The 20,472-nt window shown below is 41.6% G+C and overlaps 1 protein-coding gene across 1 annotated transcript in view; it reads right to left on the minus strand.

The window, feature by feature from the left end:
- Positions 1 to 20,472, minus strand: part of vwa8 (von Willebrand factor A domain containing 8) — a 123,115-nt gene that overhangs the window by 65,961 nt on the left and 36,682 nt on the right. Inside the window, exons 16-23 of the mRNA XM_083997034.1 lie at positions 15,186 to 15,263; positions 14,959 to 15,074; positions 14,635 to 14,735; positions 10,676 to 10,782; positions 7,129 to 7,200; positions 5,508 to 5,584; positions 1,267 to 1,342; positions 480 to 615 (exon numbers count right to left, since the gene is read on the minus strand). Coding sequence (XP_083853160.1) covers positions 480 to 615; positions 1,267 to 1,342; positions 5,508 to 5,584; positions 7,129 to 7,200; positions 10,676 to 10,782; positions 14,635 to 14,735; positions 14,959 to 15,074; positions 15,186 to 15,263 — 763 coding nt within the window. The remainder of the gene's footprint in view (positions 1 to 479; positions 616 to 1,266; positions 1,343 to 5,507; positions 5,585 to 7,128; positions 7,201 to 10,675; positions 10,783 to 14,634; positions 14,736 to 14,958; positions 15,075 to 15,185; positions 15,264 to 20,472) is intronic.

Below are 20,472 nucleotides of genomic sequence, written 5' to 3' on the forward strand. Positions count from 1 at the left end.
GTGATGTGTGACACGGCGGCTCCGGTTGCGTCAGGAGCTGCTCAGAGTTTGTGTTTATGTCTCGTGGTCGTGTTTGCATTCCTGCAGAGAGGAAGAGCCTCTCAGGAGCAGAGACGGCGTCCACCGCTGCTGCTGCTGCTGCTGCTGCTGCTGCTGCTGCTGCTGCTGCTGGTCAGATTACGTGCGACTACGTGGATAAACTACGAGCGTACGAGAGTCCAACCGGGTCCAGAGACACTGGTCCCGGTCCATAAAGGCTTTTATCCTTAAGCCTCCTTCAGAGTCCTGCAGCTCCTGTTGCCCTCAGCTCGTCCATTTAACGCTGCTGCTTCTGTCTGCACGCCGCTGCATCTGGGACGTGTCTGACTGCTGTCAAGGTGTTAAACCCTCTGTCTCTCTGTGTGTGTGTGTGTGTGTGTGTGTGTGTGTGTGTGTGTGTGTGTGTGTGTGTGTGTGTGTGTGTGTGTGTGTGTGTGTACCTGAGATGATTCTGCGGCCGTCAGCCAGGATCATCTCTCCGCTCTCCACCAGGGTTTTCAGGATGCAGGTGACGTTAGTCGGAGCTTTGTCGGCCTCGTCGATCACCAGGATGTGACCCATTTTCACGGCCTTCACCTGCACTCACACACACACACACACACACACACACACAAACACACACACGGATACCATGAGTTTACAAATGTGAGTTAAAAGTGACTTTGCTGGCGGCTCTGAACGTGACGCAGACTGAAGCTCTGACCGTCACACTCACTCTTCACTGTTATTAGAACTGATACAAACAAACTATGTGAATACATTCCTCTTCTATCTATCAAAGTGGAATGTCCCTTTAAGGCCCCAAACACAGGTGTTGTTCTCACTCACAGTTTGTTTAATTGGACCAACATGAATGTATGTGAGTTGACTCTGAAACACCAGGTGTGGCCACTTCACTGACGTACACTGCAAATCTCAAAATCTTTCCAAGAATATTTGTCTTATTTTTTGTCAAAATGTCTCATTTCTGGTCAAAACTAATCTCTTTCCACTTTAAATAAGACTCATCACCTAAAAATTAACTTGTTTTTAGATAATTTTCACTTGTTTCAAACACATTTTCACTTGAAATAAGTATAATGTTTATAGGGACTATAGGGATTATAGCAATGGTAAAAATGTAGTTACAGCTACAAATCCTGCAGAGTTCCTCTTTAAACAGTAGAGAGTGAAAACCTGAGGCCTCATATTCTCGTGTGTGTGTGTGTGTGTGTGTTTCCAACTGACCAGAGGTGAGTCCTCGTACGTGATGATGCCGTCTCGGACCGAGGGCTGCAGGGTCAGAGTCTGGACAGTCGTGTCCCTGTGGGGGGGTCGGGGGGGAGGAGGGGGGGGGCAGACAGACAGACAGAGGACACAGAGTGACAGTGATCAACACATCAGCAAATAAAGCATCACATCAAAGCGTCTCCTAAATCAGTGGTTCTCAAACTTTTTTACATCAAGGACCCCTCAACTGACACAAATTAGACCACGGACCCCCATTGGACAACATTTTATTTAAGTAAACACCAGAAATACACAAATATTTGTTCTGAGACTGAAGAACGTTACTTTTCTGTACATTTAAATTAGGGGCAATGGCGTGAATTTTTGGAAATATTATAGAGACATTTCTGGCAAAAAGTGGCACAATTGACCTATGGCTAAGCCACGCCCCCAAACGTGATGAGCCAATCACAGTGCGCATAGCTAGCCCATACAGTCGGACATTCTCTGCTTCCACGTCCATTGAAATGCTTTGCAGTTAGTCAGTTTTCATTCGTTTTTATATGTTTTTTCTTGACATTTTAAGTTTAAAATGGTCAAACGGTGTTCATGGGGCACATGCAACTATGACACTAGGTATCCCGAGAGGCTGGGCGACGGGGTGTATTTTTTTAACCCTTTCCCAAGCCACATCCTCAACCAAGAGAAGTGTCTGCTCTGGATGAAGTTATGCGGTAGACCACAACACCAACTAAACGTGGATAAAATTAACAAGGATGTCTACATCTGTTCTAAGTTAAGTCAACAACGTATTTGAGGCAACATATTGTCAGAGATGTTTAGATGTTAGCCAGTATCACAACTAAGCATAAAGCCCGCTAGCTTAATGCTAACGTATAATGTAAAACTCCATAGACAGGCTAACAGAAATTAGCCCGTCGCTATCAGCGTTTCGCGGCAAACGGCAGCCATAGCAGTAAAGCTAAGTGAAGTTTTGGTGACTTCGAGATGATATTTAATCTTTCTGTCTCCAAAAACCATCAATTGCCTCCTGTGAAACGTCTCCTACTGTGACAGCTGCCATAGCAACTGTCACCGAATGTTGACTGTTTGTCCGAGTGAGTGGAGGGGGCGGGGCTTAGCCATAGGTCAATTGCTCCAAAAACGTTTTAACATTTCTAGGAAGAAGTGGTAAAAATTCTCAAATTAAAAGAAAATTTTAAAAAAAATTGGAAAAAAAGGTAAACATTTTCTTGAAAGAAAGTGGTAAAATTTCTCATAAAAAAAGTTTTTAAAAAAAATCTAGAAAAAAAAGTGGTAAAAATTCTCTTTTTTTTTTTTTTTTTTTAATCTAGAAAAAGTGGTCAAATAAAAAAATAAAAAAAAAACTTCTAGAAAAAACTGGTAAAATTTCAAGAAAAAGTTGGGGACCCCCTTCAACCCTCTCAAGGACCCCTGGGGGTCCCTGGACCACACGTTGAGTACCACTGTCCTAAATAACTCCCTGTGGTCCACGATCACCGCTCCGTCTTTCTCTGAACACACCGACACCACCGCCGCCGCTGCCGCTCTCCTGCATTTTCTCACAGTGTGACCCAGGAGCTGTCCTACTTCCCCCCCCCCCCTTCTTTTTTCTGAGCCACATCTCTGTAGGCTTCTTTCAGTCACGGGCTCCCAGAAGCCACATGCACGTTCTCCTGCTGCCTCGGCCCTGCTCTGCTCTGCTCTAATATTAGCTAACCAGGCCACCACATCCACATCCACACTCCGCCAGCTCCACTTCGACTTTCACAGGACTTTGACAAACTGCACACACACACACACACACACACACACACACACACAGAAATAGTTTGCAACGTCCATGTCGGTGGATTCAATCTCATTCAGCTCAGAGCGACAACACTGAACTTCGTCTTTATTTTGGCTGCAGCACTTGAAGCCTTGTACGTCGTGTGCTGACGGTTTTTATCGACGTCCTGTTTGCTGCTGCTCATCTGATCCATCAGAGTCACTGACACGCAAAACAAACAAAAAAAAAAACTTAATCTTCTTATTATCAGCCCTTTTAAATCCAGGTTAAAACATTTCTCTCTTATAAAGAACTCTTTTGAAGGATTTGCAGTGTAAGACCTCTTAATTGTTTTAATACAAATCAATATTTCATGCTGCAAACTCTGATTTTATGATCTATTTTAGTCTACTTTATTATTCTTTTTTCTTACTTTTAATTGCATGTTCAAATGTTTCCAACGTTTTACTATGTGGGGTTTTATTTCAATTTTTAAAGGTATAGTGCGTAACTTCTACTTGTCTGTAAATATCCGTTTCACCCAAGCCACTACAAGAGGAGATGATACAACGCTGATGAAGCCGTTCGGCTCCTCTAACACCTCGCCGTATTTTTCAGTATTTGTTCTTTTTGTATTTGGTGACATTGGCGACATTCCCGCGCTGGCGCACAGGAAATAATGGTATAATAATAATACAATAATATCGAGGTGCCGGCCGTATCGTTGTAATAATGCAGAAATCCTCTAGGGGGCGATAGAAGTTACGCACTATAGCTTTAAGTTTTATGCAGTTTTTTCCCCCTGTTTCCAGGTCTTACTGATAAATGTTTTGTTTTTATGTAAAGCACATTGAGTTGCCCCTTGGTATGAAATGTGCTATATAAATAAAGATGCCTTTTCTTGCCTATTAGAGACCGGGATCAATCAATCGATCGATCGATCCAAAGGTCCGCCTCCCTTCCTCTGATTGATCCGAGCCACGTTCACACACGAGCAGCTCCGACCTCATTTTCCTCCGAGGTGTGATCATGTATGAGTATTAATAGAAGCAGTGAACCCGACTTAACAAGGACTTCTTCAAAAATGCTTCGTTCTTCAGTGTGGGCGGGTGAAGACAAGTCCTCGTTCTGCTGAAGGACGGCCTAATTCACTGACGACGAGGACAGAAATAGGTTTTCATACCCTTAGATGGGAAGGATGAGGCAGGCAGGGGGTTAAGAGAAAACACCGGCAGCTGAAAGATCCCTTAAATAGAGATAATGCTTTGTTCCTCCGTGTTGAAAAACTACAAGAAGAAGCATGTGTGTTTATTTCTCTTAGAAAAAAAATAAAAATCAAGATACAAGGGTAGAAACTGGGACCAAAGAAGGACTGAACCTGGATCTGGACCTTTAAAGGGTCTTGTTCAGTAAAAAGCTACTTCCTGTGACTTTGTGATGTCACAACTAAGCCCCGCCCCCCTCACCACCTGGACTCAACATCTAACAACAACCTGCAGGATTTGGTTTCTCTGTTTTGAGTGTTTTATTCTGAAATCTGCTCTATTTTTTTATTTTTATTGGATCCCTCACAGAAAACAGTCAGCCAATCAGAAGAAAGGCTCAGAGTCTCCTCCTCTCTTCTGATTGGCTGACACCGACCTGTTGTTAGTAGATGGAAAAACTACCACTGGGAAAGTTTTTGATTCTTAAAGGTATAATGTGTAGGAATTCCCCCCCATCTAGCGGTGCGGTTGCATATCGGAATGTGTTCTTGATGTTGCATTCACGTGAAATGGGGCAGACGTCAGACAGACAACAGACAAGAAAAAAATGGTGATGCAACATGGCCGCCTCGGTTCGGTGCGTCGCCCACTATGTATTTGTAACGACTTGTAACAACTCATTCTAAGGTACCAGAAAGCTTTCATTTGTTTGCGGGTGTGATTCCACTTCAGTGAAATATGGATTTATGAAAGACAGGTTTGATTTTTGCTTATAAAAAGCCAAATAAGTTACACACTGGGGCTTTAAAACAACAAAATATATCTTTAATAAAACAAAGAATAAAAGACGGTGAATGCATGAAAGTAATTGAACAACCCCTGATTGATTATAGATGATGGCGTTTTGGCGTTTAACATGAGCTGTCTCTGTGCAGCACTGGATTTAGAAGAAGAAGGAGAGATTCAGAAAAAGTTGAGAGAGAGTCGGTGGAAAAAGTCAGTCAGGAGATTTTGTGTTTCTCAGACTTAGGTACATAAAAAAACGTTATTCTCTCGTCGTCTGCAGCGTCTGGAAAAGGATCAAGAGGCTGAAGCAGCAGGATTACAGACGTGAACGGAGCTCACACACACACCGACCGACTGACATTTCCTCCTAATCTGCCTCATTTCTACGGCTTTAAGCTGACGAGTAGAAAGTTCACCGCTGGTTTGCAGGATAAAAAAAAAAAAACGATTAACACGCTTAAGTTCTGCTTGCTCACCTGTGCAGCTGCAGGTATTCTCTGGGCCGGTTCAGCAGGTGCAGGAACCGGTCCACGATCTTGTTCTTACCGACGCCCTGAGGGAGGAAACAGGAGAGAAATAATTAATCTTTATGCACAAACACACATCTGTGTGGACAGTGTGGACGTTACTGTGGTTTTTCAGTTTGCTTTTTTGTTTCAGTTTAGTTTAAGTTAGTTTAACAAGTTTTGGTTTAGTTTTTCAAATTATCAGGAAATAGTCTGATTAGAGATGCACAATATTTTTTTTCCAATTACCGATAACATTTTTAATACACACCTGAGATGTAGTAAGTAAAGATGAATTTAAGATTAGCTCTGCCTCTAAATTAACAAAATAATATAACCGACATCACTACACTTGTTTTGTAAATCACAACAAAAACAACAACGGTTATGAGTCTTTTTTTTTTATCTTTATTTCAGTAAACCAAATTATTTTTCACTGCTAGTCTTAGTTTTAGTCAACTCAGTAATAACCCAGGTTGTGACTGCTTTTACACACACTCATATATCAAATATACATCTGTTCTTTCTGTAATGTATTTATGTATTATGTGTTGAAATGTATTTTATTGAATCAAAAGTTGCAGCAGTGTATTAATGACATTAGATCATTCATTTGTGACAACCTGGCCACGGATTACACATGAAAAATGAGCTCGATGTGGAAACTGAAACTACAGGTACATAACCTTCTGGATTTTTAATTTCTGATTAAATTTCCGCCTATAATTAATGTGTGTTTAAGTGTATAAATCTCAAAGATGGGCAATGGTATTCTTTAATTCTTTGCTTTATTTGATTCAGTAACTGTCTGTGAACATCCAGTCCAAATTTGGGGACATTCTGATCATTATTCCCAGAGACACATGTGATAAGGCAAAGACTGTCCCTTTTTGTCCCCACTACACCACTGGTTGTAGTATACAAGATGTTTTCTCCTCGGCTCAGAGCAGAGCAGAGGGACTGAGAGACCCGTGTTTCAGACCAAACACTCTATGTAAGTGATTGCTGTCGGAAGATACAACTATTTAAGACTTATATTAACACAAATATTCTGCTTACTTCTGCTTTAACTGTAGTAACTCTGGTTGTGACCGGGGGTTAACTTGTCTTCCTACAGAGACGTCCAGTCTGATCGAGTCGAACTTGGACGTCCGCTCTCAGATTTACAAATAGCTCCTCTCCCACTCACACACACACACGGACATCCACCTCTGGGCTGCCAGTACACCATGTCCACTTTCCCTCCTCCTCCTCCTCCTCCTCTTCTCTTCTGCCCATTAGGACCAGACTCTTTTTTTATTTTTTGTTTTGGGTGGGTGGGTGGGGGGACAGTGTGTCTCCAGGGGGAAGTGCTACATGCTCCCTTGTCCCCACGGTGATGTGATGGGAGGAGGAGCAGGAGGAGGAGGACAGAGGGGGGGCTGGGGGTGGTGTTGGGGCATCAGGGTGCAGCGAGCCTGTTTCATAAGCGCTCCCAGTGGGGCTGCTGACATGTGTGGCCTACTTCACTTCACATTAACACAGAGCACACAGCTGGATCTCTGAGGACCTGCCCCCCCACCCCCCCACCCCTTCCCCACATGTCACTCACCTGGTTGCCCACCAAGAGGAGGTGCTCCCCCAGCAGGAAGTCCTTCAACATGTCCTCCATCACCATCATGTGCTGCAGAAGAGACATTTAAGGGGAGACACTACAGGTCAATAGGGTAAAAAAAAATTTTTATAACAGATATCACCATGAAACTTCCCATGTTTATCACTCACATTAAGACAAATATTTTTTGTATTACAAGTTTTTTCAAATTTTATGTTTAAATATGTAAATGAGGCAATATCTGATGAAATATGCGCTAATTTGCATACATTTCCAGAACTGAAATCTGAACAATGGATAAAGCCCCTTTCAAAATTCTTGTTTTATTTTGTTGACATATTAGAGTCAGAAGTTTTTACAGAGGAGGATTTTGGATATCTCTTTTTATCACTCTGGAAATGAGAAAATACTGTCACCAGCCCTAAAAAATCTAATTTCGCCCTGTTTTTAGGAATAAAATGTTGTATAAATCAGGCTCTGAATGATATATCAACAATCCCCTCTGTAAAAACCTTCAGAATATAGACAGGAATAAAACTGGAAGGTTTGGTGTCTGTAAGTGCTGCTGAAGTGGAGATTTCTAGCTCAGAGTCTGAGGAAAAACTCATTTTGAGGCCTTTAAAGACTTGTACTGTAAAATTCCATAGATTATTAATGTAAATCCTACTTTTAAGATTGGTTGCTGATACGGAGGAAATGACCATTTTTGGAGCCTACATCATTGTTCAGGAGAGAGAGAGCTTTACAATGACACCTGACATGACCTGGGTCAGAGTAACTTTTGGTGAATTTAGGAGAAATCTACCGACGAAAGAGACAAAATGAAGTAAAATAAAAACCTTAATGTGGATTTTCTACCATTTCTTTTGACTTTTCTGAGAGAGAATACATGTTAAGGTAGAAAAATAGCCAAAAAATCTCACTGAAATTGATCAGTGCATGAAAGAACAGTGTTTTTGCCCGTTAGTGTCTCGCCTTACAAAACATCAAAAACACTCAACAAGTTGTAACATGATAGAAAAAGGGAAAATTCAGTTCCCAACGCTTTTCCACAACCGTGCAGCTACTCTAAAGACAGAAAAGCAGGTCATTCCCAAAAAGTAGGGCATCCTCCTCCTCCTCCTCCTCCTCTTTCTCTTTGTCGCTCTCATCCTATCTCACCCGCTCTTTTTTTTCAGTCTCCATAGAAGAAGAAGAAGAAGAAGAAGAAGAAAAAAAAGAAAAGAAAAGAAGGGCAGAATGAGGACAGGGAGAACGAGTGGGAAAAGAGAGATAAATCTGGGTCACATGGCGTCATCGGTGTAGCTGGAGGATGTCAGAGTGTCATTCCTCCTCAGACTGTTCCTCCTCTAGCTGCAGCAGCCGAGGAGGAGCAGACATGAGGTGCCAAAGTCAGAGATAAAAAAAAACAAAAAAAAACAGCAACAGGTGGTGTTAGAGATGTTTCAGAAAGAAAGAAAGAAAGAAATGTGTAACAGAGGTCAGTTGTTTCCTTCTGTGGGTGTGATTTATCATATTTCTGGTGTTGGTGTGGTCTGGGAAAGAGGTGGGGTGATGTATACACGACTTTAAACCTCAAACAGGTGAGAAATATAAAAGTTCAGTCTCTTACATTTGTTTTTAAAGGAGGGAATTTGCTGTAGAGACCAGAATTATTTTTGTACAAGACTGTAAACATGTTCATTCTTAGATTTACATGTCTTACACACAGTATATAAAGGTAGATGTTTGTGTTAAAGCTCCATACAGTATAAAGGTAGATGTTTGTGTTAAAGCTCCATACAGTATAAAGGTAGATGTTTGTATTAAAGCTCCATACAGTATAAAGGTAGATGTTTGTATTAAAGCTCCATACAGTATAAAGGTAGATGTTTGTGTTAAAGCTCCATACAGTATAAAGGTAGATGTCCATGTGTAGTGTGATTATAAAGCAGCTCTAGGTTCTATGTTAATACTGTGAAAGTATCAAAGCCTCAGTCCACAGAGAAATGCACACAGCCTGTATTCAGAAACTGAGCCTTAAAACCAGCCGTCAGGACTTCCTGTCACTTTGTGATGTCACAACTAAGCCCCGCCCCCTCACCACCTGGACCCACCATCCAACAACTTTACAGGATTTGGTTTCTCTGAGTGTTTTATTCTGAAGTCTGCTCTATTTTTATTGCATCACTCACAGAAAACAGTCAGCCAATCAGAAGAGAGACTCAGAGCCTCCTCCTCTCTTCTGATTGGCTGACACCGACCTGTTGTCACTAGAGCTCCAGAGAGAAGCTGGAAAACTAACACTGAGATGGTTTTTTCTTACATCTTCTAATGAATCAATCCTTCAAAATAAAACTGATATCTGCTCTGTTTTTATTGGACCACTCAGGAAACAGTCAGCCAATCAGATTCAGAGTCCTATTTCGGGCACTGAAAACTAATCACCACCATCCACAGTGTTTTCCTGCTGGACTCAAATAAGTCACAAATACAGAGCAGAATTAATATTACATTGCTTTTCTTCTTATCCAGGTCAGTTCCAGTGACCGGGGCAGATTTCTTTTTTTCTGCGAGGTCACAACGGAAAACCGGCCTCGGGAAAAATATCAGCTAATACCAGAACTAAAAGCTAAAATCCTTCTTAATGAAATAAAGTCACACACACAGCAGCAAGGACAGAGAGATATTAATAATAACAAGAAAGAAAGAAAGAAAGAAAAACCCTGTGGTGACGAACACACGGACTGATCTTACTCAGTTCGGGAGCAAAAAAAAGAACAAAAACAAAACAATGACAACAGCGCTGGATTATTCTTTATTGTTTCTAATCCGGCTTTTTGGCCTTTATGAGGATGAAATGTGGGTCATGCCCTGGAAATAGACTTCCCTCTCTCTCTCTGTGTCTCTGGACGACCACACAGAGGCCTCGGTTTCTTTTCACTTTTTCACCAAGAATATTTGTCTTATTTCTGGTGGACATTGCCATTTTTTATCAGTGTGCAAGCCTTTTCCTCCTGTTGCTCTCAAATGTTTGTTGGCCTACGCACCTGAAAAGAGGATTTTTTGGACAGTGAGCAAGAGCGCAAACACCTTTTCTTCTTTTTCTTCTTATTTCTTGTCAAAATGTCTCATTTCTAGTCACAACTAATCTCTTTCCACTTTAAATAAGACTCATCACCTAAAAATGAACTTGTTTTCACTTGTTTCAAACTAATTTTCAGTTTAAATAAGTAGAAAAATTTGCCAGTGAAAGCAAATTTTTTGTGCTTGTAATAAGAAAGAAAAACTTGATCCACTATCAGATTATTTAAAGTGAAAATCTGCTTGAAATAAGTAAAAAGTGTCTAAAAACAAGCTACTTTTTAATGTGATGAGTCTTATTTTAAGTAGAATTAGATTAGTTTTGACTAGAAATGACATTTTGACTAGAAATAAGACAAATATTCTTGGTAAGATTTTGAGTTTTTGCAGTGTGGTTTTGGTCTGACATGTCTCCCCCCCTCTCCCTCCCTCTCTGGCGTCTATGTGGCCGTGCGTTGCGTTGCGTTAGCCGTGTAATTACCTGAGGGTTGTCGTAAAACAGCACGTCGGGAACCTTCATCTTCTCGCTGGCGTTGTAGACGGGAGAGGACACGCTGCCGATGGTCAACACGCCGTCTTTTATCGTACCTGCAGAGACACAGCAGCAGAGAGTTTGTTACTGTCTTAAAATCGAGGACATGTTTCCTCCTCCGTCCTCTGTCCTCGTTGCTACGGAGACGGGAGGAGGAGGAGGAGGAGGAGGAACTGTTCATTACATCTGACCCGTCGATTCTTCAGCCTCTGAACCTCAGTGAACTCGTTCGCTGCAGTGACACATCATCATCATCATCATCATGGTCTTTAAATCCTCCATCTGTCCCCGGGGACACGTGTCCTCTCTGCTCCCTGTACATACTGTCCACAAACAGACTCAACTTTGCCCCAGTAGTGGCTCTGGATCATATAAATGTCACTAAAAATAACTTTTTACATAATAATAATAATTATAAACTTTATTTATATAGCACCTTTTTTTTTCAAACAAAATGACAATGTGCTGTACAGATCAAATAAATGAAGACATTTAACACAAGGAAGTAAAATCCTGTGGCCCATGGTATTTAAAACTTTAAAAAAGTAGCGAAACAAAGTAAAAACAATATAAAGGCGGCTCCACTGGTTCAAAATGACGGTAACACTTTATAACAAGTGCACACTATTAAGCATTAGTTAAGCATTAATAAATACTGAATTCTTCATTTAACACATGAATACTCATTAGTATGTAGTTTGTAAACACAGTTAAAAATGTTTTACTCATCATTGATCAGCACTAACTGTATTTATAAACTACATACTAATGAGTATTCATGTGTTAAATGAAGAATTCAGTATTTATTAATGCTTAACTAATGCTTAATAGCGTGTACTTGTTATAAATAGGGGTTGCACAGACTAGTCGACTAATCGACTAGTCGACTTTACTGCTCCACAATGACGTTTTCAGCTTGACGTCGACTAGTCGCTGATCACGTGACAGTACAAGAGTAGCGGCTTGAAACAACAGCTGAGTGCGCTGAATGAAAACAATACGAGCGCCGTCAAGCTGGATAGAACGAGCGCGTACCAGACAGGAAGTCGGGCACAGAAAAGGCGAGAGAATCCGGTCAATTTTCAAAATAAAATAAATGATGATTAAGTTTGCTTGTCCGTCTGTAAATATTTATCAGTTGCGTCTACACACAAGACACACATCCATACATACAGCGCTAGAGACAGACCTGTGTGTGTGGAAAACCGAGTAGCACAGACGGGTCGATGTTTGACCGGCGTGGAGAGAGCAGGAGAAGCTGCTGCCTGCAACCAAGCGCCTGTGAGGCGCTGCGCTTCCGCGGGCAGTGTGTCCGGCTGCCGGCAATTAAAAAAAAAAAAAAAACTCCGCTCATATCGACAGCTTTACGTCGCGCACAACAACAACCACCAACAACAGCAACAACCAACCAGGAAAAAAAGCTGTGAGTGAAACTGTGAGTGAGCAGGACTGTGAGGGTGACGAGGCCTGTGTGTCGTTTTCCCCCCTAATTGTTTAACGGACAGTAGCTACAGTAGGCTATTATCTTTTGCACTTGTAGGCTATAGGAGTGTATGTTACAAAAAAACAAACTGATTTACAGCTTGTTGTTTATAAAGCTGCTGTTCTGTGAACAAATTTCTGTGCGTGAGCTGTCAGTCAGTGAATACAGATTGTTGCAGAGCTTTTCCCTCCTCCTGTGATTTTAGTTATGATGGGAAAAATATGAATGACGTCATCAGCGACTAGTCGACGTCGACTCGACTTTCATAACATTAGAGTCGACTTAAAAAAATCTGAAGTCGTGCAACCCCTAGTTATAAAGTGTTACTAAAATTACTTTTTGTAAAAGTTAGTTTTTTAAAGAGAAGTTAAATCTGTTAAAGAGCCAGCTAGCTAACTGTTTAGACTGAGACTTAATTGTTTAAACCACAGGTCACCAACTGTATCTGTCGAAGGCAAGACACCTTCGCCACCAGACATTCAAGTAAAATTAAATTAAATTCACATTTTAGTCTTCATAATTTAGTTTTTGGTATTTATTGCATTGATATTTTAATTTAATTTAGCCACCAGGGGTGATGATGAATATTTAGACTTGATTAGATGTGTGTGTGTGTCGTGGTGTTCATCATCACCGGCTTCAACAGGAGGTTATGGACAAAACAATGAAAATAATCAACTTCATCAGAGGAAGTTCAGCACCGCCTGTTCCGCAAATCTGTTGTGAAATCTCATGATGACCTGTTCCTGATAAAGTTATTTCAATCTCGGTTGTTTTTTTCTTCCAGTTGCTTTTACACAGTAGGAGGGACAACATGATATTTTTTCTCTCTGGCTGGATTTGGCCCCACATGCCGGTAGGTGATGATCACTGGGTTAAAGTCAAACTGGTGATAATTAAAGCTGCAGACGCTGCACGGACTCTTCTGCATATAAAGTGTAGAGTCGAGCACAGCATGACAATTCATTAATTTTCTCTCAAGGATTTATTTTGTGCATCCAGTAGGAGGCAACGACAACTTCCTGTTTACTGGTGAAATGATCTTCACCCTTCAACAATCAGGTTGTCAGGTTAAAGTGACAAAACTCAGAGTCGACCTCGCTTTAAACTGCAGGAACAGCTGATTAAAGTAATTGCAGACTAAATCTAAAACGGTCCACAGCTCCTGCAGGGTTCAGGGTTACGAGTCCAAGAGTTAGTTCAGCATAGTTCATCTCATCACTGAAATCTTCTTTCCTTTTCCATCACTATCACATCGTTTTATCCCAATTTACATTAGAAATCTGTCAGATCATCATTCATTTCTCAAGTTATAGGGATAGTTCAACATTTTGGCAAATTGGCCCATTGCCATAATCCCTATAGTCATAGCAGTAGGTTCGTTACCTTTAATTGTCGGTGCAAGCTATTTTTAGAACGGCGGAGCAGAGCCGTGAGCTGCTCAGAGCTACGCTACGGAGGCTCATGGGATTTCTTGGTTTCCCTCATCAAACTCATCAAATACACAATCCAACAACTCCACAACGCTCTGGTGGACAAGTTGTGACCTGCACATTCACCACGCTATGAGATAATAACACAACGTTACCACACAGAGTTGTTTTAGAGGGAAATACAGAGACTGCTTCATGAAAAACTGTCCCTGAAGGCAACGTGTACGTGCCCTTCTTTTCCCTATAAGAGGGGCACGGTTGCTGGTCTCCAGTGTTCAGACGCGTGCTAGTGCAGCTACCAACAAAAGGTGCCCAAGGCGAGGTTGCAGTGCTCAAACACACATTTATTATAACAAAATACAATACCTCCTTGGTGGGACACGAAAGCACATAAAGACACGGTCAAAACTGTATGCCTTCGACCAGCACACCTGGTAGGCTGATTGTCCACGGTTTAAATAACCCACCGTGACCCGGTGTGCGTCATGCACTTCCGGTGTCAGCGGAAGTTGTCACAATAAAACCCGCCAAGTATAAACACCAAAATAAAAGCTCAAATGGTTCCTACACAACGTGCATCAGCGGTTTTGCATGAATTTACCTCTAAAACAACTCTGTGTGGTAACGTTGTGTTATTATCTCATAGCGTGGTGAATGTGCAGGTCACAACTTGTCCACCAGAGCGTTGTGGAGTTGTTGGATTGTGTATTTGATGAGTTTGATGAGGGAAACCAAGAAATCCCATGAGCCTCCGTAGCGTAGCTCTGAGCAGCTCACGGCTCTGCTCCGCTGTTCTAAAAATAGCTTGCACCGACAATTAAAGGTAACGAACCTACTGCTATGACTATAGGGATTATGGCAATGGGCCAATTTGCCAAAATGTTGAACTATCCCTTTAATTATTCCTGATGATTGAAACATCCATGTTTTTTTGCAGAATTAACAAGAATCTACAGTTTGATAAATAAATGTTATAGGTGAGTGGATCTTACAGCTGCGATCTGCAGTGTGTTCAGCAGCGTCTGGTGTTTCCTGTATGGAGCAGTTGGCCAGGCTTTTTTCAAGAGAGGCACGAGCCAAACTGGGCAGGAACCTACAACACACACACACACACACACACACACACACACACACACACACACACACACACAAAAATAACCACCGGTGCACACAATCGTAGAGCTTTAAAAAAAAAAAAAGGAAAAAAACCCAGTCTGTTTATACGGTGCCTTCACAATGAATCACAACCCAGATGTGACAGTGTGTGTCTGTGTGTGTGTGTGTGTGTGTGTGTGTGTGTGTGTGTGTGTGTGTACCTAGAGAGACAGGCCTTATTGACGGCGTGGGCGATGCTCTCCTCGGGGTAGAGGGAGAGACGGCGACAGATCCTCAGCAGCTGTCTGGTGGAGAGAGACGAGGCCAGGGACTGGGCCTGCAGGACACACACACACACACACACACACACACATAAATGACTTTGATCGCACACACACACACATGCATGTAAACAAACTGGACACACACACACACACTGTGTACTCACGGTGGGGTCGTTGGTCGTGCGCAGACTGTGTGTGAGGTGCAGGAGCTGCTCTGCTGCTTCCTGTGGGACACCCGGCGTCTGAAACACCACGAAGAGGAGGAAGAGGAAGAAGAAGGTTTGAAAATATAAACTTCATCTTGAGTTGTTTTTTTTATTTTATTTTACTGTTGAATTTCCAACTAAAACTGATGCAGTTCTGCTGTAAAAACGTTTCTGAGAAGTTGTATGACATCATACAGATGTTAGAGCTGGACACGATCATAGAAACATCTGTTTGAACATCATAAGCTTTGCTAAATATGTTGTTTTTTTCTGCAGCACAGGCTCCAATACAACTAATAGTTATGAAAGGCTTTTTTTAAGTAACACAAACTGTTAAACAGCAATCAAATATTCTCAATAACTTATTTAGTAGTATTCAATAACTAAATTAGTAGTATTTACGACGGAGTATTAGGGCCACATTGAGAAAAAAACAAAACACAGACTTCGAGAATAAAGTCGTAAATTTACGAGAATAAAGTCGTAAATTTCCTATGAGTAAAAAGTCATAACTTTACGAGAATAAAGTCATAAATTTACGACTTTATTCTCTATGTTTGTGATTTTTTTATTTGTCAATGTGGCCCTAATACTGCGTCATAAGCATTCAATAACTTATTTAGTAGTATTTTGTATATATCTTTATTCTATTCTTTTATATAGTATATGTGTATTTATAGTATATGTGTATTTTTTTGCATATAGTATATGCGTATCTTTTGCACTAGAATATTTTAATTCATTCTATTGTATTTTATTTTATTTTATTTAAATTCTTAATACTATTTTCATCCCTCCCTTTAAACTATTTTTGGTCCCTTTATGTTTGCACCTGACACCAAGACAAGTTCCTCGTGCTGTAAACTGACCTTTACCGCTCGTGGCAATAAAAACAGTTCTGATTCTGATTCTGATTCATCAAAGTCCAGATGTGAGGAGCAGAGGAGATTTCTGTGTCACGTGACCGACAGGTTCGGATGTAAATCATATAATATAATGTCCTGTAACGTTTCTGTCTTTCTACTGTTCAGACTGTTGGATAAAAGACAAAACAAATATGAAAAAAAAGTTATTTTTCTTACTTAGAATAATTTACCAATTAACATGTTTTTCTTGTTATAATAATAAAAAGAAGGTCCCTGTTCCCTCACCCAATGAGAATCAAGAACTGGTTCCTGATTGTCTGAACCATCACAGATGTAAAACTCAGAGTTTATCGACGTCTTTCATCGATATCGATGTTGCAACAAGGAGTCACAGCCCCGGGCTCTGGTTTCTGGAGTCATGTTGAAACATCTCTCTGTACAACATGAGCTTTAACTCCTGCAGCAGAGTGTGTGTCTGTGTGTGTCAGTGCTGCAGCACGTTCACTACCGAGGGTAAATATCCTCAACGTTAACACCACAGAGGCAGATTGAGACAGATTCAATCAGCAGTTACACAGTCACATCCCATGTTTCTATCTGCTGCTGCTGCTGCTGCTGCTGCTGCTGCTCACACTCGGAGAGAAGAGGAGAATGAATGTGTTGTGGTGAAGCTGTGGATGTGTGCAGCTCGTCTCCAGCTTCCTCCACACGGAGAATTGATCAGGAATCAATGAAGAATCCATAAGCAGAACCAAATGGTGTCAATGAAATCTTATCAGTGAGTCTCCATCCTCATCTGTAACCAGGCAACAGCAGCAGCAGCAGCAGCACAGAGCAGCAGCGCTTCATCTGAGGAAGCTTTAGTGTCTCTGACCAAACAATCAAACAACAGCTGGATTTCTGCACACATGTAGCCGTGTCTGCGTTTACATGCACTTCAGTACCCCGATTTTAATCGTAAACACCATTTCCTGATTCCAGAAAGCGCATTCTGGCCATGATTCTGGAGCGGAGGAGACTATTAAGTTTTTGTTTTGTTTTTTCATGCGAGAAAGTAACTGTTTAGATCCCTAAATGTGCGGTCGGTTTATCCAAATGACGGCTGTTTAGACGTTTGCTACGACCGCAGTGAAGTTAGTTTTAAGTTGGATATTTGACAGACATTCGCTCCTTCTCAATACATTAAAAATTCATAAAATATCACAAGTGTTTAAATGCAATAAAAACAGGTGTGTGTCATAGAGGAGGCTTAGCTCTACCATCCTATGTTGATTTTGAGCCAACGGGTCACATGACCTGGGAGTTATTGAGCTCTAACGCTCATATTTACTGTATAAAATAAATTAAAAATTCATATAAAATATTAAATGCGTTTGGTTGCCAACTTTTGGTCCTGGGCTGGAGTGAGATTCTGTTGGCGGGGGGGGGGGGGGGGGGTTGTCTATAATAATAATAGTTATGTTTATTGTAGTTTTTCTCTCTGTCTCTCTCTCTCTCTCACACACACACACACACACACTATACCTGCAAACTGAGTAGGCTAGAGGTGTAATAGGTGACAAAATACGTATATCCCTCTAGGGGGGTCTGGGGGCACCCCCCCCCCAAGAATTTTTTTTGATTTTAACATGTATTTGAAGCATTCTGGTGTACTCTGAGAAGAAAATAAAGGGAAAACACAACATTTGCTTCAGATAACAGGGAAAAAAGCAGATCAGTGGTTCCTATCATTGTATGGCTGGAGTGTATGAAACTGGTCTAGTGGGGAGCTGTGGCTTTTGGCCTGGACCAGCCTATTGAGCCTATTAATATATGAAAGGACAGAACAGACACGTCCTGTGATTTTCAGTCTTCTACTACAGCCTGATGATACAAGTCAGGTCCTGAAATGTGTGTTTCTCTTCTGTAATAAACATTCTACATACCCATTCGGAGTTTGCAGGTATAATGGCACACGTGCATGCATGCGCAGTTGCGCACACACGTACACACACACACGCACACACACACACACACACCTGTTGCTGCGCTGTCTCTCTCTCCTCTGCTCTCTGGACTGAGCTGCCTGGCTGTACTTTTGTGCTACCCAGTCTGCATCTTGATTTTATAGTTTTCAACGGACTGGCCCAACCAGCCCGACCGCAGGCGTCAGTTCGAGCCGCGTTCAGTCTGAAAACATCACTCGGTCAGGTCAGGTTGTGTCTCGGGCTTCGCTCTCTCCCTCTTTTTTTTGGCCATCGGATTCGGACCAAGTCGGGTCCAGGCTTCAGCACCGTGCCGCTGTTGGGGTGGGGGGGGGGGGGTTGCGGATCGATAACTCCCGTCCTACTGTGCTGTGATCACAGGCTTGAGCAGCCGTCCAATCGACACGCGGATAAGCATCGCGCACACCAATCAGAGAGCCTACTGATGAGTGCCAAAGCTTGCTTTAATTTTTTTTTTTTTTTTGCCAAATCGCTTGATTTTGGCGTGAGAATAGTTTGAGTGGCGTGAGAGCGTGAGTCACGACCTAAAAGCGTGTGACACACGCCAGATGCGTGAGAGTTGGCAACCCTAGCTCTACCATCCTGTGTTGATTTTGAGTTCAGGGACAGGTCAGGACAGTCCGAGGACAGACAGCTCTGCAGCTTCTGCTCACCTGACTCTGTGCAGCTTCTTCATTAAATCCAAACAGTCCGACACAGCGACGCTCTGCTCCTCTTTGACTCTAAAGTCTCTGTAGCTCATCAGCCCAGAACTCGCCGTCATGGACCAGAAGCGACGGCGGCGTTTGGCCTCAGACGTGTCTCGGACTTCCAGAGCAGCTACAGCGCAGCGTTGTGACCTCAACCATGGTTGGTGAGAGCAGAAATGTTGTTGTAGTGGGGCGTCGCGTGGCGTAGTGGTTAGAGCCATTTACTGCATGTCATTCCCCCTCTCTCTGCCTCCGCGTTTCCTGTCTGTCTCAACTGTACTATCCATAACGGCATAAATTCCCCCCAAAAAAAGAAATGTTGTTCTAGTGAAAATGGGCGGGCTCGTGAATTTTTTGACATTAAAAAAAAAAAAAAAAAAAGGTGAATTTTTTTTGACGCGAGTCAAAACGAGCGATAAATCGCGAATCTCGCGTATCTCGCGTTTGGTCGCGCGTCAAAACTCGAGCGAAAAAAAATCGTTCCTCGTGTTTGGTGGGAAGCCCCTCGTGGGTCTTCCCACCAAACACGATGAAACAGACGAAGACGCGAAGGTCCCGTCGCCATAAAAGAATCGTGTGTATTGTCGCAAAAAAAAAAAAGTCGCGTGAACCGCGTCGCGCGCCTAATCGCGTCTTTGCGTTACGGCCTTTTACACCGCGGACGTAACGAATAAACGACACGTGACGGTGTGTTCACCGGACACAAAGCGAAAATGCGGTGTGAACGGACAACATAACAGGACCAGTGTGGCGTTGTTTCCTCTTTTCACCTACAGCTCTGGAGGGCTCTCCCTTACTTACACGTAACTACTGTTATTGGTGCGTTGAGGCCAGAGAATTGTGGGATTTGTAGTTTTTGAAGTGAGTGGAATGCTCGCCCACGGTGGGCATAAGAAAATGTAAGACCTGTCTAAAATTATTTAAGACTTGAACACAATAATTCAACAAATTTAAGACATTTTAAGGCCTAAAACTTTGATTTGAAAATTTTAGACTTTTGTGTTAATACTCTTAAAGCTGTGTAAAGAAACCTGATGTATAGATTTACTTGACGCCACAAAGAAGAAATTCATTTGAAGTTTGACTAACATTAAATACAGCACCGTCAGATACCAGGAGACATTGGTACAGTACAGATGCCTCTTTCTATCCTTTTGTTATTAGATATGAATTTTTAGCTTTCATCATCTGTTATTATATGTATTGTGTTGTCTCTTTTTTTATTGACTTTTTAAATTTTTTTCTTGTGCTGGATATATATATATATATATATATATATATATATATATATATATATATATATATATATATATATATATATATATATATATATATATATATATATATATATATATATATATGCCTATTTTTTTTGGAAAGCTGAGTTTATTTTAACTGTCCACACCCAGGCCTGATCACAGCCAGACCTGTTGAGTCAAGAAATCACTTCAATAGAACCTGTCTGACAAAGTGAATGAGGCTGAGAGATCTCAAACAGAGATCTACAAAAACCAACACATCATGCTGCGAATCTGCGATATAAAAAAATGAAATCACTGACATTAATGAGTCTGGAAAGTGTTACAAAGCCATTTCTAAAGCTCTGGGACTCCAGCAAAAGACAGTATATATTTACCTGCGTTATCTTTGTCGAACATTAAGATTTGTTCGACGATCTTGAACATTTAAATGTGGCAAATGTGCA

Source organism: Trachurus trachurus (genome assembly GCF_905171665.1).
Source record: "Trachurus trachurus genome assembly, chromosome: 21".
Taxonomy (NCBI): Eukaryota; Metazoa; Chordata; class Actinopteri; order Carangiformes; family Carangidae; genus Trachurus; species Trachurus trachurus.